We start from the raw sequence: 25,410 nt of genomic DNA, 5'->3' as shown, positions 1-25,410 counted from the left end.
GTATGAGATGTTGTCATACCACTCTGAATCTCAGAATCCGCACCAACTCTCTTGGTCTTGAAACAAAAATTAACTTACCACTTAGCATTGTCTATTCTGTGTATATATTCGTTTTTAGCATCTACAGTGAATCATTTTCTTATACACTGAACATTTTTTCCTGCTTCCTGTATTATATTACCAGACTTTCAGGTTGAACCAAAGTTTGAGTGTGTGTGATTTTTTTTTAAGATTTATTTTTTTATGTATCGTTTTAACCTGATGTTTCTGATGGGCAACCTTAGGTTTTTGTACGATATGTTGTCAGCCACATTGCTTATAAATCTGAGGTCATTTGACTGAAAGTGTTTTCCAGTACCTTAGCTCTAGTAGGACTGCTTATTTTTGTTATAGATTTTCAGGTGATACATACAGGCCTTACCTTAGGTTACGGTGCTAGTTCTGTTTCATTGTAATTTATAGCAGTTTGATTTAAGTTTTTTGTTCACAAAATCTATTTTGTGTGCTTTTCTATGTGAGAAGATACGTATCTGTATAAAGTAAAAGTATTTTGAAAATAACTTTTCCACCCTCCCCCATTAATCTGTTAACCATATTATGTCTTCAGTGCCATGTGTCCTGGAGAAAGTGAAGGATCAGCATATCATGTGCAGGGGGTGGGGGAACACACATGGTAATAAGTTCTTTTAGAAGGAAAATGCCACGCAGGACATACAGTTGCTCAGCAGTGAAGCAAAAGCTTCAGGTTCCAGAGCTGCTGAATGAACTGGCAAAAGTGAAGGGAAAGTTTGTTTAAAGAACTTTGATTTACCAATTGTGTTTTAGTGCTAACAGTATGACTTCACTTCTAACACAAAAATGTTTAGCGACTGATGTTGTGGCATCAACAGTTAAAACCAAAACCACTGTCTGTGGAACATGCATCCCGTATGGGTGTTGGATCAAGTCCTGCTTCTCTTCTGACCCAGCTACCTGCTAATGCACCTGGGGAAGCAGTGGAAGACAGCCCAGGTGCTTGGGCCCCTGTACCCACGTGGGAAACCAAGAAGAAACCCATCCCTGGCTTCTGCCTGGCCCAGGCGGCTACTGGGGAGTAAACCAGCAGGTGGAAGACCTCTTTCTGTCTCTCCCCCTCCTCCTCCCTCTCTATTACTCTGCATTTCAAATAAATTAAATCTTTATAAGAATGTTTGTATATAGATATGAAATAAACTAAAGCTAATTTGGAATTTTTGCATGTAGGATTTATTTTTGAACATTCAAGTAATCAAATAGCAAACATCTAAAAAAATATTTGTTTAGGAACTGTAGAAAGAGAATGGAAGTGTAAAAGGTTCTGTTGGTCCTGAGGAAATAAGTATTCATGAAAAGTTAATAATTATTCAGAAAGTGTGGATGTGTGGAATGATTGCCAGGTTGCCACAGTTTGAATTCAGCGGAAGTAGTGATGACTTGAGGGAAGGAGTGATCTGGGAAGGGTTTGTATGGGAGGAAACAGACCTTACAGGCTGAGTCTGATTGAGCAAGGCAGAGAATGGGACCATTTATTTTTGAAACTTTTCATTTATGTTATTTATTTGAAGGGTACAGTTGCAGAGGGAGGTACGTATAAATTTTCCATCCATTGGTTTACTGCCCGTAAGGGATGCTGGCATTGCTTAACTTGTTATGCCACAAATCTGGCCCCTGCAACTTTATTTTCAAAAGATCTATTTATTTATTTCTGAAACATTACAGAAGCAGGAGGTGGGTGGTTAAGAGAGATGGATCCACTAATTCACTCCCCCAAATGGCTGCAATGGTCGTGGCTGGGCCAGGTTGAAGCTGAGACCCTGAAAATGAATCCAGATCTTCCCTGTTGATACCAGAGGCCCGGCTACTTGGTTCGTCATCAACTGCATTTCCCAAGCTCATTATCAGAGAGCTGGGTTGGTAGTGGAACAGCAAGGATGCAAAGTTGTACATGTATGACTATTGCCATTGCAGGGAGCTGCTTAACCTGTTACATCAGTGCCGAGCTTTATGCAGTGTTTATCGAGTATCTGCTTTGTACCAGACATGAAAATATAATATTGAAAGGATGTTATGAAGATTCTCTGGAGTGCTGACAACCAAGTGGGAGAGGGGAAGATATGTAAAAAAACGAGGTGAATTAGGTATGAAGTGTTATTGGAACAAGAGAAGCAACTATTCTTAACTTTTAGAGAAAGCATCAATGATTTGGTAAGGTTTTGAGTAGTCCTTGAAGGGTTAGAATTCTCAGGATAGAAGGCAGGGTTGGAGTAGAGAAAACAGGCACATAGGGGCATGGAGTTTGAAAAAGCATGTCAAGTGTTAGGCAAGGAGTGGCAGGAGATGAAGTTGGAAGGGATCCTTTCGTATACCAAGTTGAGGAGCTGAAACTTGAGCTGGTAAGTATTGGAGCTTCTGGATGAGTGGAGAGACAAACTATAGAGTCAGAATGCCTGGGTTTCAAGCTTGATTCTACCACTAAATAGCATTTTGTGGACAGATTTTCTCATCTGTAAAATAGAATTTAAAAGGCCATCTTTTGGGTTTTTGGAGGATTAATGGGTACAGTACATGTGAAATATATACCCTGCTGCCTGATAAATGTTTAACCAGTAGTACTAACCGTAATTATTATCAAAGGATTTTAAGCAGAATAGTGACCCTATAGTTTGGGTTTTGATAGCAGTTTGTGGTATTGTGTAGAGCAAATTATTAGAGGGGGACAAGTTAGAGTATCTAGTTAGGTGATTAATGGAACAAAAGTAAGGGAAGAAAGACCAAGGCATCATTAAGGGAACGAGAGAAACCAGATTTCACACAGATTCTAAATAATATTGAGGCTAACATATTGAACATATTGAATAAGTATATACATTTCTATATTATGTAATTAGTAATGCATATGGATATATATAATAAATATATATTCAGTAAGTGTTGCTTGGGAATGAAACAAGTTAGCTATGCTTTTTTAGTCAACAGAACCGATTACTTTTCTTTAAGGGATCTATCTGTTGGGCAGTCGTGATTGGAGGAAATTTGGGATGACACCGAAAGACTAAGAATGGCTGAATTAAAAAGGCTTTGGGGAAAAAATGCAGGATTTTGTTTTTTTTTTGTTTTTTAGTCATTAGGAAACTTCCTGATTTCTTTTTTTGATAGTATATAATTTAGCTTTCCTTTTTCAGTAGGGAAAGTAGGGATTATTTAGATTTTGCTAGGGAACAATCTGATGCGAATTTGAACTGGCATTGCAACAATGGAGATTTAAGAAAGCTGAGAAAATTTGAAGAATCAGGACTAAGAGTCCAATGAGAGAACAGTGACAAAATTTTTAAGTCTGAACACCAGAGGGTGGTAATACCATAACGAAAATAGGCCAGGAAAGGGAACCATGTTGAGAAAAGGGTATTGTATTCAAAGAAAATTAGGTTGCTTGAAATGTTGAAGGCGGTGCTGTTGAATTTATCAGTCTTGCCTTAAAACATGTAGCCAGTCAGTACTTCTGTCACTGGAAGGTCTTTATGGGAGGAGCCCTTGGATGGATGTTTCTTCATTTTTTTCAGAAGTGTCGTTGTGTTGATATAGGGACACATGGTTCCAGAGGAACATTCTGAAGACTTCACTTTCAAATATTGCTCTCTTTACTAGTCAAAACACCTTGGGAAGCCACTTTCTGTCTCTGAACCTTTTATTTCATTTGTGAAGTGGAGTTAAAATAAATGTGCCTGCCCAAACACAAGTGTCCCTGAGAGTCATGTGGAATTATGTGTGTGAAAGTTGTTTGTAAATCTCTGTAAATATATTGTCAGTGCCACATAAATTTGTTATCAGATATGCAAACATTTTAAAAAGAAGCAGTAGTTCATGAATTCTGCATGCATATCTGTGTTCTAATTACTGGGTATAATAAATTAAACATGGAGTCTCCCTTCCTTTCCAGGCACCCTTAAGCTGGGAAGGTAGGCATATTTATAGGGAAATTTTAAGCGCTATAATGTAAGTATACATTCTGTGGTTTGCCATGGTGTCTCAAAGAAAGGCCACAATTAGCTTGGGACGATCAGAAAAGTTTGTAAAAATTATAGTACTGAAATGAAGTCTGAAGACAAGGAAAAGATAGGTAGCAGATGGAAATAATACACCCAAAAGCAGAAGAGGGGCTTAGAGAAATTAGAAGGAAAATGACATAGTTTAAAAAATAGTGTCTAGGGGCTCGGCAGCGTGGCCTAGTGGCTAAGGTCCTCGCCTTGATCCCATATGGCCGCTGGTTCTAATCCCGGCAGCTCCACTTCCTCTATCTCTCCTCCTCTCAGTATATCTGACTTTGTAATAAAAATAAAAAAATAAAAAATCTAAAAAAAAAAAAATAGTGTCTAGAGTAGATCTAGAAAGTAGAAATAGTGGCAAAAGAGTAGAAATACAGATATCAGCTCTTGAGGAATTTTGTGCTACGTTAAGGAAAAGGGTTTAGATTTTATATAATGAAAATTTGAATTTTAGAATACTTTCTAATGTGGAACATGGAAAAACTAGAAAATATTGTAAGTGTAATAATCCAGAGAAGAGGAAGTCTTTATATTAAGTCTCTCTGGGGACCAAAGGGACAAAACAGATAAGTGAATTTTTTAGGACCTAGTATCTGTATAGGGTAAGGAGAAACATTTCTAGGGTGATTTCCAAATTAATTAGGTGACTCTTAGCTTAGAAGGACAGTCTTCTGTTTTGTACATACTAATTTTGCACTATGAGTAGAACATCTAAATGGAGATGTTTGAAAACTTACTACAGATCTGAAGTTTAGGGGTGGAATCTAAACTTAAAACATGTATTTGGAATATCTTAAAATGTAAGTGCTAGGTGGAGCTTGTAAATGAGATTGTTCATGAATGAGATAAGGCCAAGGATGGAATTCTAGGTTACACACTGAATTTTAGGATTAAGCAAATGAAGCCCGGACGTCACTGTTTGGCCCAACAGTTAAGACACTCTTTGGAACCCTTGCATTCCATGTTGGTGTGAACTGCAGAACAGGAAGTATTCATGATCCAGACTGCAGAATCTTAAAATTTCTTTTCCTAAGTGGAATGTTAAGATTTCCTTTGCGTGATGGGAAAGTATCCAAAATATTCTATCGTGATCTCAGAAATTTGTGTTTAAGTGATAATTAATTTCGTTTTAAAAATCAGTGTATTCATTTGAAAGGCAGACCTACAGAGAAAGACCAAGACAGAGATTTTTGATCCTCTGGTTCACTCCCTGAATGGCCACAGTGACTGGAAGCTGGGCCAGTCGAACTCCAGGGTCCTCTTCTGGGTCTCCCATTGTGAGTACAAGAGCGCAAGCACTTGAGCCATCCTGCACTGCCTTCCCATGCACTGTAGCAAGGCTGGATTGAAAGTGGTGCTTATGTGGGCTACAGTTGTGCAGCGGGTAGTTTTACACACTAAGCCACAGCACAGGCCCCTTATTCTCATTGCTATATTCACCCAAAACTAGCTCTTAGTTTATGTATTAAGAAGTTCATTTAAATGTTTGGTTTTTTTTTTTAAGCAGTTATTTTACTGATGGAGAAATATTTGGCTTAGCAGCAGTACAATTTGATTAATCATTGTTTGCAGAAAAATATGCTTGGACTGGGGCTTTAATTTTATTAGACCTTCACATGGCATTTGGGAGAACAAAATATATTTTAATGTCTTTGTTATAGTAAAATATTATGAATAAATATGTCTCCAGCGTAAACAAGACAAGTGATTGAAGTTTTGTTTGACTAAGTATTGTTTGACTAAGTATCAAAAAAAAAAAAAAAAAAAGGAAAAGGTAATTTCAAAGTCTTTTGGAAACGGTTAACATTTATTTTAAAAACAAAGTACTATTTGTTAAAGGACCGAAACTACTTTAGTCCAGGCTGATTTTTGAATACATAAAGAAGGCATTTGTTAGATTCCTTGAAAAAGGAGTCATACAATGTAACATAAATAGCACCCTTTCCTAAATATCTGACCTAAAGTGTTCTTAGATACACCATTGAAAATAGATCTTTCTGTTTTTGTTCCATTAGGCAGATACCATTGAAAAACAGTACAGTTGGTAATACTGGGAGAAATCGTGTATATATTGTAAGAATGAAAAGGCAAGGTACTTGAATAGTTACACAAATGGGAACTTCTGGATAAATTTGTAGGAATGAATTTGTAGTGATTGCATATTCAAAAAGTGTTGTAGGTTAACAGCTTAGATGAAGGTGAAGATTTGCTTTGGAAAATTCTGTTAAATATCTTAAAAAGTGATTCCAATGAAAGATTAGGAATGTAATGATACTGAAGATATGCATAAAGACTAAATTATATGAAAGTGAAGGTAAGAGGAAAAAGCATTGTTTTAAAATGTAAAGCTTATTTTAAGCTCAACCTTATTTTGTCTATACATGCCTCTAAATTCAGTTTAAATTTGAGATGTAAACATTCAGCTGTTTCTTCCATCCTTGAAAATTTATTTATGAGTTGGCCTGGAAATATTTTTTTTAAGTTCTCATTAGGAACATAGTAGATTATTTTACTTGGAATATCTCTCTTTTTAGGTTTATGTGATATTAAATTATATCTTCTAAACTTGTAAGGTGAAGTGAAGGTTATGTTATACATTTTGAGAGTTCTGCATAGAAATGTTTTGACTTAAAAGAGGAAAGTGTCAATTATCCTAAAAGAATTTTAATTTTGCAAGAATTCACTTCTGGTGTCCAGCACTGTGGTATAATAGGCTAAGTTTTATCTTTGGCACCCGTATCCCATGTGGTGCCGGTGGAACCCTGGCTTCTCCACTCTGATTCAGCTCTCTGCTAATGTGCCTGGAAAAGCAATAGAAGATGACCCAAGTTCTTGGGGGCCCTGCACTAATCTAGGAAACCAGGGAGTCGCTCCTGGCTCTAGTTGTTGTGGTGATTTGAGGAATGAACAAAAGGCTAAGAGACTGTCTAGTCTCTCCTCTCTTTCTGTAACTCTGCCTTTCAAATAAAAATAATAAATATTTAAAAAAGAAAAATCTTTTAGAAAATTAATTGCACTAATAATTCTCAGAAAAGAACATTAATTATATATGCCTTTAAAAAAGGTAGTTTAACTTCTTTGCTGTTTCTTAAACACTTTTTAAAAATTTAAGCTTCTGGGACTGGCATTGTAGTACAGTAGGTGCAATGCCAGAATCTTGTGAGCCTCAATTTGAGTTCTGACTGCTTATTGTCCTGAGCAAGCAGCGAGGATGAGGATGAGTACTTGGGCCACTGTGACCAACATGGGAGACCCAGGTGGAGTTCCAGGCAGCCTGGAAGATAGGTCTCCTCTCTCTCTCTCTCTTTCGTTTTCTCTCCTCCACATCTCTTCCTCATCCCCCGTCCCATAACTCTGCCTTCCAAATAAATAAAATCAGTCTTTTTTTTTTTTTTTAAAAGTTAGAGAACAAAGCTCTACCTAGTAAGTTAGCAGTAGATTGTGAGGTGAACAAAAGTTGTGAGGATTCCATCAGCTGTATTTGCCATATACTTAACATTGATTCAGCGCTTGGCTTTCCATCATTAGGAGCAAATACCTTCGTGTCACATCAGATACCAAAGGTGGTCATTTAAAGGGCAACTGAAAACTGTTGAGTTAGGATGGAGATTTCACTGCCATCCTGGTAATTTTGTCATCCAAATATTTTGCTTTCTGATTTATGCTTGTGTATTTAGTTTGAATGATTAGTTCTTATGTTAATGCTATTAGTGACTTAGTTTTTATTAATTTAAAAAAATTGCAGCTGTTCCTTTCCCCCCAACACATCGTTTGACATCTGAAGAAGTATTTGATATGGATGGAATACCCAGGGTTGATGTTTTGAAGAATCACTTAGTGAAAGAAGGTCGGGTAGATGAAGAAATTGCACTTAGAATTATCAATGAGGGTGCTGCCATCCTTCGGAGGGAGAAAACCATGATAGAAGTAGAAGCTCCAATTACAGGTACAATAATTTATGTTTGCAGTACTATTTTTTACTATGTAATTGTTAATTTCTCCAGATAAAAAGCTGTTTCTCTTTTGCTTATATTATATAACAAATTAGTATTACATAGACATTACTTGAATTTGTAAATTTTTTTCCATAGTTATAATAGCCTTTGCCTCTTTTCATTGATTGACCATCCTAAATAATTTGCATGTGAAAGTTAGTCTTTTGCAAGTTTTTGTGAAGGTTTCATCAGCTATATTGGCCATATACTTAAATTTGTTTCCACATTTAGCTTTCCATCATTAGGGACAAATACTTTGGTGTGATGTCAGATCCCAGAGGCAATCACTTAAAGGCAGACAGTAACTGTTGAGTTAGAATGGAGATTTTATTGCCACCATTGTAGTTTTGTCATCCTATGATTTAGACACATCTTTTACTTCCTAAAGATAATTTTTATAAATTTAGGTGAAAATTTTGTCACTGACCACAAATTTCCTTGTTTCTGTTACATCTTGTTCTAGATCTTAAACATGTGAACACTTGGTTACACATCAGCCCTATCATGACTCTTCAGACCACTTCCTTCTCAGACATTTCCTGATAGCATTTACATTGTTTCATATGTAGAGGAAATTGGAATTTAAGTAAAATTTGTTATTTCAGAGGTTTTTTTTCATATCTGATCATCTTTTTGTTGCAGTGTGTGGTGATATCCATGGCCAATTTTTTGATCTGATGAAACTTTTTGAAGTAGGAGGATCACCTGCTAATACACGATACCTTTTTCTTGGTGATTATGTGGACAGAGGTTACTTTAGTATAGAGGTAATAATCATATCTATTGTTGTTTGATTTGCTGTTTTGATTTCTATTACTTTCTAGTAAAATAAGTTACTAAAAGTACTTGTGTTATGTTCTTTTTAATACCTTTAAACTTTGTGGAAAAAGCTACTGTTTATTTCTCTTCCATCTTTCAGCCCAGTTAACTTTCTTTGTCTTACTCTGCTTATATAATTATAATTATTATTATTTTTCCCAATGGGAATTATGAACAGACTGAAGAATCTTTATTGCCTTGTTATTAAGAGGTCTTAAGAAGATAGCTACTGCTATTTATCACTCTTCCCCCAAAGGCATTAAATCAAGTGAAAAAATTAATTGAATTCTTTTTCATTAATTAAAACATTATGATTCTTTTGTTGCTTAAGCCATGTGCTTTTAACCCTCTTATGTAACTAAGATTCAGGGATGTCATACAGAATCTTTGAATATCTCAAACTATTCATGTGTTTTAAAAAATGTAAGAACTATTAAAATGCCTTGTTGATCATTATTTAAAATGTTTTTCCCTTTTGTTTTCTAATTTTATAGATAAAATAAAAAATAATCTCTGCTGGCATATGTTTTTGTGTTCTTTTTTAAAATTAAAATGGTATCATGATGTAAAATTGTTCTGTAGCTTTCTTGTTTCGTATCTCTTTATCCTGTGACTATTTTCCTAAGACATTAAATAAAAACCTACGGTGTTATTTTTTAATAGTTGCATTGTCTTCCACTGCATAAACAATGTTTAATTAATCATTTCCTTGTTAGAGTCTTAAAAGCTTCCTAGTGTTTTTGTCATTATAAATGCTGCTTCAGAGAGCCATGTTACTTCACACATCTTTGTGTGCTTGCCTAGTTATTTCTGTAGGACAGATTCCTAGAGGTAGAACTTCAGGGTTGTAGTTCTTCAGGGTTGCAGTTTTACTGGTAGTTATTTGCATTGCACATTTAGTGTTTAAAGCATGTTCCAAAATTTTAAAATGTTAATCAGTACTCACAACAGTGTTATATAAGGTAAGTACTGTTATTTTATCCATTTTACAGATGAGGAACCCAAGGTTTGGAGAAATGAAGTGACTTGCTTAATCTTCAGTGAGCAGCACAACCAGGCAGTCTGACTCCAAATCTGTTAAAACCCCCTGTGCTTATTGAAGATTGGCTTACCTAGTGTTTTTGTGTGTGTGTGTGTTGGGTACTCTTTTATTTCTGTTTCTCCAGTATTTTTATTAAACCTTATTTTCTGTGCTAGGATTCTCAGTGTAGAAGAGAGTTCTGAAATCTGTCCTACTTCCTTTGGGAATTTTTCCAAATTCCTCTTCCTCCCATTTATCATATAATTAACAGTCCCTTCGACCTTCCCTGTATTTATAATGTTTTGGCTTTGAGAAAAATCAGAAATAGTTCTTCCTACCAGAAAGTTTCGAAGCATTTGACAAAAATAATGAAGTAAATAGTTTCAGAAAGCTTTATTGGTAATTAAGCGTGTTGGTGTATTTAATCTTGTATAAATTCATTAATACCTTTTATTGCTATAAAAGGAAAATAACAGAATAATCAGTAAGAACAGCTGAGTTTATTAAGCATTTCTATGGTTTTACTATTTTTTCCCCCACCAGGAACAAAATGAAGTTGTAAATTGTTACAGATTTCAGTATAGCTTGACTTACTAAAAATGAATTTTTTTAAGATTTATTTTCCTTGGAAAGGCACATTTTACAGAGAGAAAGACAAAAGATCTTCCATCTGCTGGTTAACTCCCCAAGTGGTAATAATCACCATAGTTGAGCCAATCTGAAGCCAAGAGCCAGGGTCGTCTTGTGAGTCTCCCACATGGGTGCAGGGTTCCAAGGTTTTGGGCCATCTTGTACTGCTTTCCCAGGACACAGTGAACCGGATGGGAATTAGAGCAGCTGAAACAAGAACTGACACCCATATGGGATGCTGGCACTTGCAGGCAGAGGATTAGTCGATTAAACCATCATGCCAGGCCCAAATATTCCTTTTTATCTGTAATTATATAAACCATGTTTTTCTGCATGAAAATCTTCCCTTTTTTAAAGCAAGTGATCTAAGAAATCTTATATTAAATTGGCTTAGAGAAAAGCATCTGCTTTATTGTTCATGGTATTATCCTTCTTATGTAGAAAATTATATTTTGTTTGAATTAGTTTAGGTGTTGAGCATCTATCTTATGTTAGGCAGCATTCCTAACTGGCAGCACAAACATAAACCTTGGCCATTCTTTCCATCAAGCAGCATGGCATAATGTTTAACATCAGAGGATCAGAAGCCTATCTCCATTACTTCTGTTTTGTGGTTTTGTGCAAGTTACTAAAGCTCTTAGTTTCCTCATTTGTAAAACAAATAATATTACATACTTCATAGTATAGTTTGAAGAGTAAATAAGGAAGATTAGCTTGACACACAATGAGTACTTGATAAATGTTAGCTGTAATTACTTTTTACATCATTATTGTTTTGTTTGCTGATATGTTTAGGAGGTGACCAATCTGATAATTCTGTTTTTACTAGACATCCTATAGATTTAAACTGATTAAATTATGTGACTCATTAACTCAACAAGTGTTATCACTCTTCTGTTTGCTAGGTACTTTTCTAGAAATGGAGACTCAGTGAGTAAGATGACAAAATTGATGATTTCATGGGCTTATATTTTAGTAAAGAACAGAGATAATGCAGACTGATAGAGATGGTAAGGGTAGCAGAGTTAAAGGAAAAAAGAGAAAAAAATGGCAAAACTTAGTTAAATAAAGATGCAAGATAAATTTACTGAAAACATTTTCTTTTTCAGTGTGTCTTATATTTATGGGTCCTGAAGATTCTATACCCAAGCACATTATTTCTTCTGAGAGGCAACCATGAATGCCGACACCTTACTGAATATTTTACGTTTAAACAGGAATGTGAGTACTGCCAGAAGAAATATTTTCTGTTCCTCAATATTCTTTTGGAATAAGATGGGTAATGAAAGTTATGAAGACTACAGTACAATTTGTAAGAACAGATTTTTGTGCCCACACAAGAAAACCTTTGAGGAACATTGTCGAGTACTGTCTTGTATTTAATTGTATTTAATTCAGAAGTTTTCACTTCAGTATTTCCTATTAAGTTTAAATTGTACAGATTAGTTATGATCAATTTGAGGTTTATTTTTTTTTAAGAAAAAATTTTTTAGTTGGAAAGTCAGATTTACAGAGAGAAGGAGATATGGAAAGAAAGATCTTCTATTGCTGGTTCAATCCCCAAGTGACCACAACGGCCAGAGCTGAGCCAATCCAAAGCCAGGAACCAAGAGCTTCTTCTGGGTCTCTCACTCAGGTGCAGGGTCCCAAGACTTTGGGCCGTCTTTGACTGCCTTCCCAGGCTATAAGCAGGGAGCTGAGTGGGATGTAGAGCAGCCGGGACACAAACCAGTGCCCTTATGGGATCACAGTGCATGCAAGGTAGGATTTAGCTACTAGGTTATCGTGTCAGGCCTGATTTGAAGTTTTATATGTCTTTTAGAAATTTTTAATTGTCACATTGTAATTCTATATACTTATAGAGTTGTACATAGATTTTTTTTTCAAATTGGAAAGTTAGATATACAGAGAGGAGGAGAGATGGGAAGATCTTTGGTCCCTTAATCCACTTCCCAAGCGGCCGCAACAGCCAGAGCTGAACTGATCCAAAACCTGGAGCCTGGAGCTTCTTCTGGGTCTCCCATGCGGGTGCAGGATCCTAAGGCTTTGGGCCATCCTTGACTGCCTTCCCAGGCCACAAGCAGGGAGCTGGATGGAAAGTGGGGCTACCAGAGTTATAACCGGCATCCATATTGGATCCCAGTGCAATGTGAGGACTTTAACCATTAGGCTACTGCACTGGCCCTGTACATCGTTTTAGTATTATAATTTTTTCCTAGCAAGAAAGAAAACAAAACAAAAAATTATTGTTGCATTAGGAGATTTTTAACCCTTAATTTTGGGGCATTCTTGTGAAAGTTCGTAATACTTTTTTATGTGGTTATTTTTGTGGATTGATTCAAACATGCTGTTGATTAAAGTTCTTAAGGTACAGTGTTTACTGTTTTTCTCTTTTACATTGTTAAATCAATGATAATTTAATAATGTGTTTATTATAAGCTGTATAATAACGATGTGCAACTTTTTCCATACTTTAAACCTTAGTGTTTGTTAAAACACATGACAATCTCAGGTCTTAGAAATAGTTTCTGAAAGTAGAAATTCAGGCGTCCTTTGGAAGGGATTCGTTCCTGGACTTCTGTGTTTGTTAAAATCATATAATATTAAAATGATATAATGTTATAATATAATGATATAATATTATTAATGATAATATTAAAATATAAATGATAAAGTATTATTAATTAAACTGTTCACGTCCTTGTGTATACTTTGAATCATCCCAGGATTCCTTACAGTAACTACTATAACGAAAATGCTGAGTTAATAGTTGTTACTGTGTTGTGTAGAGAACAGAGACAAAAAGGAACGCATATACATGTTCAGTACAGATGTAATTTTTTAATGTGTATGTTTTGTTTGGATTGGTGGTTAGGATTTGGAGGGCCAGCTGTCACTTCAGAATTATTACAACTCCAAAACACAATCCAATAAAGATCCTTTCAGTAGAGACAATGAAGGATAAATGTGGTGGTGGTTAATTTCAGAGGGGCACCATTCATGAGACTTGGAGGATTAGAGTCATGACCTAAATGAATACAATGAAACCTATGGAAAGTATGTGCTTGACCTAAAAAAAGTCAAATAAGAATTATTACTAAAAAATAGGTGCAAGAAAATAGGCCTGTCAGCAGACTATCAATTTAGACCCATAGTTGCTAGATATGTATTAATTTTGTTATATTTGCATGCTAAAATATTAAAATGAGGAGGTGGAGGCTAAGCTGAGTGTTTCTGCTTAGGTCATTAATAGCCACAAAACCCTAGCAAAGCCAAAGTATCTAAGAACTGAAAGCTATGAAGGAGCAAAAGAATGTGTGTGATATCTTAAAAAAAAAAGACATGATTTTGTGAATTTTGACTCTCGTGTGTCTTTAAAAAAATATAGATATATATTTTTTTTTGAGAGAACTACAGACAGAAAAAAATTTCTATGTGCTAGTTCAGTCCCCAGAGAGTGTTAGCTGCCAGCATCTCTCATGTTGGTGGCAGGGTCTCAATCACCTGGGCCATCTCTTGGTGCTTTTCCCAGGCCATTAGTAGAAAGTAGAACAGCCAGAACATTAACTGATGCCTATACGGGATGCCAGGCTGCTTCACCTGCTATGCGACAATGCCCCCACCTTAATTTTTTCAAATTTATTTGATAAGTTACACAGAAAGACATATAGATATTTTCCATCCGCTGATTCACACCATAAATGGCTGCAGTGGCAGGGGCTGGGCTAGGCCAAGGCCATAGGAGCTTCAGTTGTGCCTCCCCCATGAGTGTAGGGTCCCAAGATCTTGGGCAAACCTCTGCTGCTTTTCTAGGCCACAAGCAGGGAACTGGATTAGAAATGGAGCAGCTAGGACATGAACCAGTACCCATATGGGATGCCGGCACTTGCAGGCAGAGGGTTAGTCTGTTAACCTACTACACTGGCTCCAAATGTTGAAAATTTTTTTTTTATGATATAGTGGTCTTTCCTGTAGTACCAACTGTTACTGACTTCTGCTTTAAAGTAAGTGTTAAGGCTGTTTTATACATTTATAAAGTTCTAATTTTGCCTACTTAGCTTTTTATAGAGTTCTAATTTTGCGTACTCAGCTTTTTTTTTTTTCTTTTAAACAACTGTCTGCTGAATACACAAAACAAATTTAGGTAAAATCTGTCTTTCAAATAAAAATAAAACCTTAGAAAAACTTAGGAAGAGTAAATATTCTGTCTTAAAAACAGTACCAAGGATTAGCTCTGTGGTACACTAAGTTAAACCTCTGCATGCATAGCGAACATCCCATATGACTACCAATTTTGTTTTTTAAAGATGTTATTTATTTTTTTATTAGAAAGTCAGATATACAGATAGGAGGAGAGACAGAGAAGAAGATCTTTTGTCCTTTGATTCACTCCACAAGCGACTGCAATGGCCGGAGCTACGCCAATCTGAAGCCAGAACCAGGAGCCTCTTCTGGATCTGCCACGCGGGTACAGGGTTCCAAGATTTTGGGCCGTCCTCAGCTGCTTTCCCAGCACAGCAAATGGGGCTGCTGGGATTAGAACCAGCACCAGTATGGGATCCTGCATTTGCAAAGTGAGGACTTGAGCCACTAGGCTATCACACCAGGCCCATGAGTATCAATTTCGATTCCTGGATGCTGTGCTTCTGATCGAGGTCCCTGCTCATGAAGTGGGAAGCAGCGGAGGATGGGCCATGTACTTGAAGCCTGCACCCACAAGGGAAACTCAAACGAGACTGTCCTCAACTGCTTTCTCAGATCATAAGCAGGGAGCTGGATGGGATGCAGGACCTCTGGGATTAGAACCGGCGTGCATATGGCATCTTGGCGTGTGCAAGACAAGCACTTTAGCCGCTAGACTACCATGCCAGACCCTCCTTCACCTACTGTCTCTTTTTTGTTTTTAATTTTTATTTTGAATTTTGAATTTTGTGGTACAATTCTGTAGAGTTTGGGATCCCTCCTCCCAGGCCTTCACCTACTCTTAACTCCTAAGTACTACTATTAAAATTATAGCAAGAAAACACACAGCTCCTAAGTACTACTTGTCTGTTTTCTCTGACTTTAGTTTTCTTGCTATAATTTTAAGTCAATGTTTCCCACCTATATAATAGTGTTTCATATATGTGTTTGTGTGTCTTTCCCTTTAAAGCTAATTATCATTACAAAAATTTCAAGGTAGAAGTGAGGCGATAGAATAATAAATAAAAATTGAATATGTAGGCCTATGGTTTAAAAATGATTAATGTGATTTTCTAATGCTGAATTTTTCTTTTTCTAGGTAAAATTAAATATTCAGAAAGAGTATATGAAGCTTGTATGGAAGCTTTTGATAGCCTGCCTCTTGCTGCACTTTTAAACCAACAGTTTCTATGTGTTCATGGTGGACTTTCCCCTGAGATCCACACACTGGATGATATTAGGAGAGTGAGTATATACTTTACTTCCAAGTCTGATTCCTATTGATAGTACCTTGTTGAATTGAGAGTAGACACTTCAAGCTTTTCTTCATTGTCGATATTATGTAATGGAAAAAATTATTATGGTGATATTTTAAGTAAATGTAATCATTCAGAACAATATAGTATGGAGTGCATTCAAATGTGGTGCCTACCACTTTCCTGTGTCCGTTCTGTCCTTACTTTTTGATGAGTTATTTCTGTTCTTTTTTCTTCCTTTTCTTTTTTCACAGTTAGATAGATTCAAAGAACCACCCGCATTTGGACCCATGTGTGACTTGCTGTGGTCCGACCCTTCTGAAGATTTTGGAAGTGAGAAATCACAGGAACACTTTAGTCACAATACAGTTCGAGGATGTTCTTATTTTTATAAGTAAGGAAAAATATCCAAGATAAATGACATTTCACTTGTTAAAATAGATACGCTTCATACAAAAATCCTTTATTTTACTTAATTTACTCTTTCCTCCCACAGCTATCCAGCAGTGTGTGAATTTTTGCAAAACAATAACTTGTTATCGATTATTAGAGCTCATGAAGCTCAAGATGCAGGGTAAGAATTCTGTTGTCCCTGACCCAAAGTAATGCCTTGAATAGAAATCAAACTTGATAACCATGATTGATGCTTTACGATGCATATTAAGCTATTTGTTTTGCAGCTATAGAATGTACAGAAAAAGTCAAACTACAGGGTTCCCTTCATTAATAACAATTTTTTCGGCACCTAATTACTTAGATGTCTACAATAATAAAGGTAAGATGTTGTTGATAAAAAATATTAGACATTTTGGAATTTTATTTTATTTCTTTGAAAATAAAAAAGGGGCATTGTTTCAAACTGTTCAAATCTCATTAAAACCTCTTAAGATATAAACGAGGGGAGAGAAAAACACAAATCTGAAGTGTGAAACCAAGTCATATGCAACCATTTCACAACTTGTCATTCACAAAACGTATTTTATAGAAAGCATTCAGAGTTAAGTGTGTCAGGGATGACTAAACATGACTTTCTCAAACTCCCCTTTCTTAAATCTTTCGCTTCAAGTTAGATTGCTTTTTTCTGTGTGTATAACTGCTGCATTGACCATTTCGTGTGTGTGCACTGTCTCCTTGTTTAGTTTGTCATGTTTCTTGTTCAGTTTTCGCTGATCTTGGTTCTTTGTCTCTTTTCTTGTTCCCAACCTGGATTACCAGTCTTTTCCCTGCTTCACTATGAAGACTTGTGTTTGAGCTTTCTGTGGTTACTTTACCGTGACTTCCTTTCAGGGAAGCAGCCTTCCGTTTTCTTTCTTTTTGCTGTTTTTTTTTTTCTTCTTTCTGTCTTCTGTTTTCAATGATTTGTATTTGTCCTTCTTTCCTCCAAATTTGGTATGTCCAAAATAATCAGATTTTCTTTTATTCTGAACATAACGTGTCGGCAGATGATTCGTAAGATTTTAATGTGGTTAAGTGTTTGCCATGGACACTAAAAATGCAGTTGGGTCTATATAGTTTGTCTTCAAAGAAGAAAATTAAGCAGAAGGCTCTTATTCTGTCTTGACATGCCTGGAATTCAGTTGAGTATATCATAGGTCAGGGTTAGACTGGAGTGGATGTGCCAGGAAGAAAGAACAGAAGGTTAAAGACTTTAAAAAGTACATTTAGAAAGATAATGAGGTCATTGCTAAATATGGATCATGGTGTTGAGTTCAAAAGAGGAACAGGAGAAAATGTTTTGAATGATGGCAAATAATGGCTTGAGATCGAATAGTACCATGCCAGCTAGCTCATGTAGAGTATGTTGTGAGAACTTACTGCCTAGCTATCCCGTGTCTGACTTCATTGTTGGACAGAAATGAATGTAAGTTTTTACACCATTCTCAAGAACAGAATCTAGTGCTGTATTTTAATTAACTTTCTACGAGTGCCCTGATTCCTCAATTCTGACTGCCCATTGTTAGTGTTAAAGGAACTGGTGCTCAATACTGGTTGTCCTTTGTCAAGTTTTAAGAAATTAAAGATCAGTGTTTAGTGTTTAGAAAAGAAGCTCAACCTGTTGAATTTGTCTTGTCAAAATCAGGTGTCTCTTGGTAGTTCTGATTTTGTGTGTAAATAATGTTAATGATTTGAATATGTATTGTAGATATGTTTGCAGTGTTTCGTTCCATCATAAAGCAATTTTCTAGATTTACTTTCCCCCTCTCCCTTGAATATGATCTAAAAGCATGTGACCAGCATAGAATTTGTGAGACTTAATAAAAAATTCCATTTCACATTCAACTTTTATAAGGGAAACTAGCATATATATATTAAATTAGTAAATGGTAGTGTGTAGCATGATTACTTTTGATTCTGTATTAGCCGTAATTGCAAATCTAAGATTTTAGCATCTATATTTCAGGGCTGTTCATTAAAGTAGAAAAAAACTAACCATATAATTAGCATACTACAAAGCATGACATAATTTTATATGATTTAATGTGAAATACGTTATCTGATGTTAAAATTTGTTATAGGCTGAACATAGCAAGTCCCGTTTTATAAATGAAAAAAAAATTAGTTAAAATATTTTGCCAAGCATTACACAGCTAGTGCATGCTGTTAGCCAGTCCTTCTAACCTAATATTGTACAAAGTAACTTAGGTAGAGACTAGAGTCTATGTTAGTTAATTTGTTAATTTTATAAGCGTGTTGAAATTTGAGGAAGTTCTGAAACTGAGTATGTACTTTTGTATTATTTGGTTGTAATATTTTCTTGATATTGTAGTAGAGCTTTTTCCTAGTTTATTTCTTAATTGTTTTCTCCTGATTTCTTGCCTTATATAATGAAACATTTATGTATTCTTAAATAAAATATTTGAGTTGGTGAGGTTTTCATTTTGTTTTGTTGTATTGTTACCATCTAGCTATCATTTTCAGGTTACCTCCAGGTAAAAAGACCTTTAATTATTCATCGTGTATGAACTTTCAAAACCTTGAAAATTGCTCTTTGCTCTTCTGTGTCTCCTCTGAAAAATGAGTTTTCATAAGTTTGGATTTAGTTGAAGTACAGGTAGATTGTTGGAATTTAATGTGAAACAAAAACACTCTGAAAAGTATCTGGAAATTTTAAGAGTAATAACAAAGGAAAATGTTGCTTCACATTGAAGTATGTTTAAAAAAAAAGTATAATAGTAAGAGAAATTAGTTCCCATCTTTCTGTATTAGCCTAGATCCTATGTATCCCTTGGTCCTTCTCCCTTTTAAAGAAGTATTTTTGCATTTTATGTTTTTGAGGCGGAAGACAAATTGTTACATTGACATGTAACTTATGTTGCAGCTGCTGTATTAAAGTATGAAAATAATGTGATGAATATTCGACAGTTTAACTGTTCTCCACACCCTTACTGGTTACCCAATTTTATGGATGTCTTCACATGGTCTTTGCCATTTGTTGGAGAAAAAGGTATAATTTTTGTTTTCTAAAAAGAAAAAATTATGGTATTATCATTACATTTACTCCAGTTTACTGTGATAGCCACATATTTGCTAAAGGAACTTGAAATCTAGTTTCACTGGGGTTGCACCTCTACTTGTGTCAGTGGGTGTGGATATGAGATCCTTAGAGATATTTTGGTTAGCTGTTTACAGCCCCCGTGTGAGGGTGTCTGGGGGACTAGGAAAAGACTTAAAATAGCCTGATGTCGTCTTCAGCTGTTGGGTGTTCTTTCTATTTTTCTTTAGCTTAAGTGTTTTATGAAGGAGTGGAGATACAGCTTTGCTTTGGAATGGACTTCTCTGCATAATTTAACTTCATTTTTAGGGATGCCATTTCAATTTAATAGGTTTTGTTTTGTCAGTGTTAGTCATTTTATAGCATTTTGTACTGAGAGAAATCATAAAGAGAATTTCAGGTTTTAACCTAGTTTTACCTTGTGTTAAAAATATGTTTAAGTATTAATATGAATGCTTCGCTGATAATTTAAACAGATGCATACTAGAACATACGTAGGTCTCATAAGAGAAAACAAATGTTATTTGAGAAATTTTGTTTCTGTCTTTTGTTCCTAGTTCTGTAGAATTCTTGTGATTTTGTTGAATGTCACATTCTTCTTTTGAATTTTAGTGTTAATTTTCTCACTAAAGGCAATGCCTTAGTTTCTATGTATGGATACGATTGTAAAACATTTTGTTCTGTAGTCCCCTGTTTTTTCTCGCCTCTTGCATGTTACAAAATGTTCCTTTCTGTATGAGATATGTCACTTCTGCCAAGGCAAATTTTGGTTCTAAAATTCAGAATTAATACTTAAACTGTATATGTGAAACAGTTGTGTGTGTGTGTGTGTGCGCGCGCGCAGATTGCCCTCTGTCTTCATTTACTCAGTAGGTTCAATGTTAATTTAGAGATAGGATTACCCACTGAGCATTTGAGAAGGGGACCAGTTAAGGGCTTAGGTACAAGGGATGCATTACACTTTCAACCTTCTATCTTTGGTCTATGAGAAATTCTTCAATCATAGCATCATCAAGCTAAAGAGAATTTCAGAATTCATCTTGTTTACTCTCTTGTCTTCAGTTTAGACTGCTAATTTCCTGCCTTTAGTCTAGACTGTTATTCAGTTATTTTAATGTTAAAATGGAGGAGGTAACATGAGAGGAAAATAGATATTTTGTAGATTCTAATTTGAGTCTGATGCCACCAAATAAGAAGATATTTTATTATAGTCTTATGTGTAATCTAAATGTTTATGCTACAAATTTTTACACAATGGAAGATACAGAGACAATGAGTGCAGAGATAGGTAGTACATCTATCAAGAAATAGTACAGAGTGTCATAAGTGAATTGAATAACATAGTCCAGCTTTTTCAGAGTGATGGAAGAATTTATTCTGATTTCTATGGTCCCCTTAACGCGAAAACAAACATCAGTAGACAGCTATGTGTGTCCCTACCTTTAAAGTCTACTACTAACTAACTGATCTTGGATTCTTCTCTTTGCCACTCTAAATCATCTTACCTTTCCTAAGACAAGGAAGTATTCAAAGCTTTTAAACATTTTTGAGAATCTTCTCTAAGTTAAGAAGATACTAAGTTCATATTTTAGGATTTATACAAATGAAATCCTACCGAAACTGAGCACAGCAAGAAAATTTCCTATAACTCATTTCGTGTTTTGTCATTTTAGTATGTGATAGCTATTCAGATAGCCAAAATTACTTGGATCTAATAAAAATTTTCTTTTGATGTGAAATGCAATGTATAACATTGCTTGTGTTTTATTGTCAAAAAGCCAGTTTCCCTCTGTTCTGTTCCCTAAGAAGCAGCTGCCTTAAGTCAGAAGCTTCCAATGAAAATAGTGTAACCCTGAAGTTAAAGGAAAGCAGTATTTTTTTTGACATTTGGGGAACCAAGAACTGACTTGTAATTTCTTCCTAAAAAATCTTAAATTGGAAAATTTCTAATGCAGGTCGGATAATATGGCTGCATATGTGCCAGTTATACATATTAAACATTTAATTATGACCAATATTTTAAAGATTTTTCAGTTTATTTTTTATTTATCTAAAAGTCAAAGAGTTTGGGAGAACAAGAAAAGAGATCTCACATCCACTGTTTTATTCCCCAAATTCATGCAGCAGTCAGAGCTGGGCCAGGCTGGGGCTGCAAGGCGGGAAAGAAAAGGCAGGGCTCACACATAGATGGCAGGGATCCAGCTACTTGGCCATTAATTGTTAGCTCCCAGTATATGCTTTGGTAGGAGTGAAGCAGCAGATGGAAGATCTTTCTCTCTTGTCTGTAAATCTGCTTTTCCATAAAAATAAATGAATCTTTAAAGAAGGGGGGAGGGGGCGCCTGGCACTTAGTCTTGGGGCTAAGTCCTCGCCTTATAAGTGCAAGGATCCCATATGGGCGTCAGTTCTAATCCTGGCGGCCCTGCTTCCCATCCAGCTAACTGCTTGTGGCCTGAAAAAGCAGTCAAGGATGGCCCAAAGCCTTGTGGACCCTGCCACCCGCGTGGGAGACCTAGAGGAGGATCCTGGCTCCTGGCTTCGAATCAACGTAGCTCTGGCCATTGGCAGCTGCTTGGGAAGTGAATCATCAGATGGAAGGTCTTCCTTTCTGTCTCTCCTCCTCTCTGTATATCTGACATTGCAATAAAAATAAAAGAAGTCTTTAAAAAAATTTAAAAATAATAAAAAGTTGGCCTGGTGCGGTAGCCTAGCGGCTAAAGTCCTCTTGCCTTACAACCACTGAGATCCCGTAAGAGTGGCAGTTTGTGTCCCAGCTGCTCCACTTAGCTTCCATCTGCTTGCTTGTGGCATGGGAAAGCAGTAGATGACGACCCAAAGCCTTGGGACCCTGCAGCTGTGTGGGAGACCAAGAAGAAGCTCCTGACTCCTAACTTCGGGTTGGCTGAGCTGCCAGCCATTGCGGTTCCTTGGGGTTGAACCAGTGAATAGATCATTCACTCTGTCTCTCCTTCTCTATGTAGATCTGACTTTTCAACAATAGTAGATAAATCTTTTTTAAAAAGTCAAATAGAGGACCTGGCACCGTAGCCTAGTGGCTAAAGTCCTCGCCTTGAACGCACCGGGATACCATATGGGCGCCGGTTCTAATCCCAGCAGCTCCACTTCCCATCCAGCTCCCTGCTTGTGGCCTGGGAAAGCAGTCGAGGACGGCCCAAAGCTTTGGGACCCTGTACCCGTGTGGGAGACCTGGAAGAGGTTCCAGGTTCCCGGCATCGGATTGGCGCAGCACCAACCGTTGCGGCTCACTTGGGGAGTGAATCATTGGACAGAAGATCTTCCTGTCTGTCTCTCCTCTCTGTATATCTGACTTTGTAATAAAAATAAATAAATCTTTAAAAAAAAGTGAAATAGAAATATAATGAAAATAAGGATAGCATTAGTATCACAGAGTACAAAGAATAGAAAGAAATGTAGAGATAGCATAACTTACAGGAATTGTATTTTAAAGGCAGAGAATATATGAAAATAATATAGATACTTTAGGTCTGATTTAGATTAATATACTTTGATCAGAAAACTTCTGAAACAATCTTTCACTTTTGTTTTATGCTTCATTTGCATCTTATTAGTAAATTCTTTTCTTTTGCCTTTCTTCATTGTATTTTTCAGATTTTTTTTATTGGAAAGGCATATATATAGAGAGAAGGAGATACACACAGAAAGATCTCCCATTTGTTGATTTACTCCCCAAGTGGCCGCTATTCCTGGAGCTAAGGCATCCCGAAGCCAGGAGCCAGGAGCTTCTTCCGGGTCTCCCACATGGGCACAAGATCCCAAGGCTTTGGTCCATCCTTGACTGCTCCCAGGCCACATGCAGGGAGCTGGATGGGAAGTAGAGCAGCCAGGACACAGCTGGCATCCATATGGAATGCTGACACAATCAAGGTGAGGACTTTAGTCACTAGGTTACAACACCATAGTAAGAAAAGGCCCATACCTTTTCTTTTGATAATAGTTTTAATTGATTTGAAACTCACTGAATATACAATTAACCTACTTAAATTATATACTTTAGTGGTTTTTAGTGAATTTTACACAGTTGAGCAACCATTTCCACAATCAGTCTTGGAGCATTGTCATCATTTCCCCAAAGAATTGCTTTGCCCATTAACATAACTCTTTCCCCCAATTCCTGCTCACCAGCTGAGGAAACCACTAGAGTATTATCTCAGTTAATTTGTCTGTCTTGGACAGTTCATGTAACTTGAATCGTACTGTATGTGAGTTTTGTTTTTTTAAAGATCTATTTATGTATTTGAAAAGTGTAGTTACAGAGTGGCACTAGTTGCCATACCAGCTAGAACTGAACCAGAATGAAGGCAGGAACCCTGAATTCCATCTGGGTGTTCCACATGGGTGACAGGGATCCAGGCACTTGAGCTATCTGCTGCTGCTTCTCCAAGACGCATTAACAGGGAGCTGAATAGGATGTAGAGCAGCTGTAACTCAAACTGGAACTTATATGAGATGCCTGCCTCATACAATGGGGCTTAAGCTGCTGTGCCATAGTGCTGGTCACAGTGTGTGTGTGTGTTTGTGTGTGTGACTAGCTACTTCCCATCCATTTTAAAGACTCACCTATATTGTAGTATGAAATAGTACTGTATACCTTTTTTTGTGATGGAATTATATTCCATTATATGTATATATCACATTTTGTTCATTCACCAGCAGATAGACATTCAATTATTTCTTCTTTTTGACTGCTATGAATAATGCAGTGAGAAGCATTTGTATATAAGTTTTTGTGGACATTTGTTTTCATTTATCTTGGGTGTAGACTTAGTAATGATAGTGAAATTGTTAGATCGTATAATAAGTATGATTAACCTTCTGAAGATCTGCCAGAAATTTCTGTAGCAGCTACATCATTTTATAATCCCACCAGCAGTGTATATATTGCTTCAGTGTTTCCGTATCTTTACCAACACTTGTCTTTACAAATTTAATTTTAAAGCCAGATTGAGAGAGAGTGCCATTGATCTGTTTTCCATCTCCAAATGCCTACCTCTAGGCTAGACCAGGCTTTTCGCCAGAACTCATTATGAGTCTTCCAAGGACCCCGGTACTTGAGCCATCATTTGCTGCTTCCCAGGGTGTGCATGACTAGGAAATTGGAAACAGTCAAGACTCAAACTGGTATGAGGTGTGCGCATCCTGGGTGGCATCTAAGCCCTGAACTAGATACCTGGCCCCTGACATTTGGTATTATCTATTCTGTTGGCCATTTATATGTATTCATTGAATGAATGCGTTTTAAGATTCTTGGTTAGTTTTATAACTGGGTCTTTTTAAAAATCATTTTTATCATTTTTTTTATCATTTTTATCATCTACATGGTAGATGCAGTATTGTCTCCCATTCTTTGGATGACTTTCACCTAATTGGTAGTGTCCTTTGAGGTATAAAAGTTTTTAATTTTGATGGAGTCCTGCTTACCTATTTTTCTTAATGGGTATAGTGTCACATGTAAGAAATGATTGCCTAATGCAAGCTTGTCAAGATTTACTTGTGTTTTCTTCCAGTAGTTTTATAGTTTAGCTTTTACATGTAGACTTTGTTCTATTTTATGATAATATTTATAGGTGGTATGTAGTTAAAAGGGGAAAAGACCCAACTTCAGCTTTTACATGCAATTTTCTAATTGTTCCAGCACCATTTGTAAAAGAGTGGTGGTTACCTACTGAATTGTTCTAGCATCCTTATTGAAAATCAGTTGACCTTAAATCTGAAGTTTTATTTTCAGACTCTCAGTTCTATTGCATTGAGCTGATGACTGCTTTGCCTTCCCTCAATAGTTTTCATAAATCTTTTTTTAAAAGATTTATTTATTTTTGTTACAAAGTCAGGTATATATAGAGAGAGGAGAGACAGAGAAGAAGATCTTCCATCCGATGATTCACTCCCCAAGTGACCACAATGGCCGAAGCTG

General features: G+C 36.3%; 1 protein-coding gene across 5 annotated transcripts in view; it reads left to right on the top strand.

Annotated features, from left to right (window-relative positions):
- PPP3CB (protein phosphatase 3 catalytic subunit beta) overlaps positions 1–25,410 on the top strand; it is a 49,492-nt gene that overhangs the window by 3,371 nt on the left and 20,711 nt on the right. For all 5 annotated transcript variants that reach the window (XM_058671070.1, XM_058671071.1, XM_058671069.1 and 2 more), the window contains exons 2-9: positions 7,807–8,007; positions 8,699–8,823; positions 11,636–11,747; positions 15,808–15,953; positions 16,219–16,358; positions 16,461–16,538; positions 16,645–16,739; positions 19,284–19,409. In XM_058671070.1, the coding sequence (XP_058527053.1) occupies positions 7,807–8,007; positions 8,699–8,823; positions 11,636–11,747; positions 15,808–15,953; positions 16,219–16,358; positions 16,461–16,538; positions 16,645–16,739; positions 19,284–19,409 (1,023 nt within the window). The remainder of the gene's footprint in view (positions 1–7,806; positions 8,008–8,698; positions 8,824–11,635; positions 11,748–15,807; positions 15,954–16,218; positions 16,359–16,460; positions 16,539–16,644; positions 16,740–19,283; positions 19,410–25,410) is intronic.

The sequence above is a fragment of the Ochotona princeps genome, chromosome 13 (genome assembly GCF_030435755.1).
Source record: "Ochotona princeps isolate mOchPri1 chromosome 13, mOchPri1.hap1, whole genome shotgun sequence".
NCBI lineage: Eukaryota > Metazoa > Chordata > Mammalia > Lagomorpha > Ochotonidae > Ochotona > Ochotona princeps.
The sequence above is the reverse complement of the archived record's forward strand: the minus strand, read 5'-3'. Positions and strand labels throughout refer to the sequence as shown.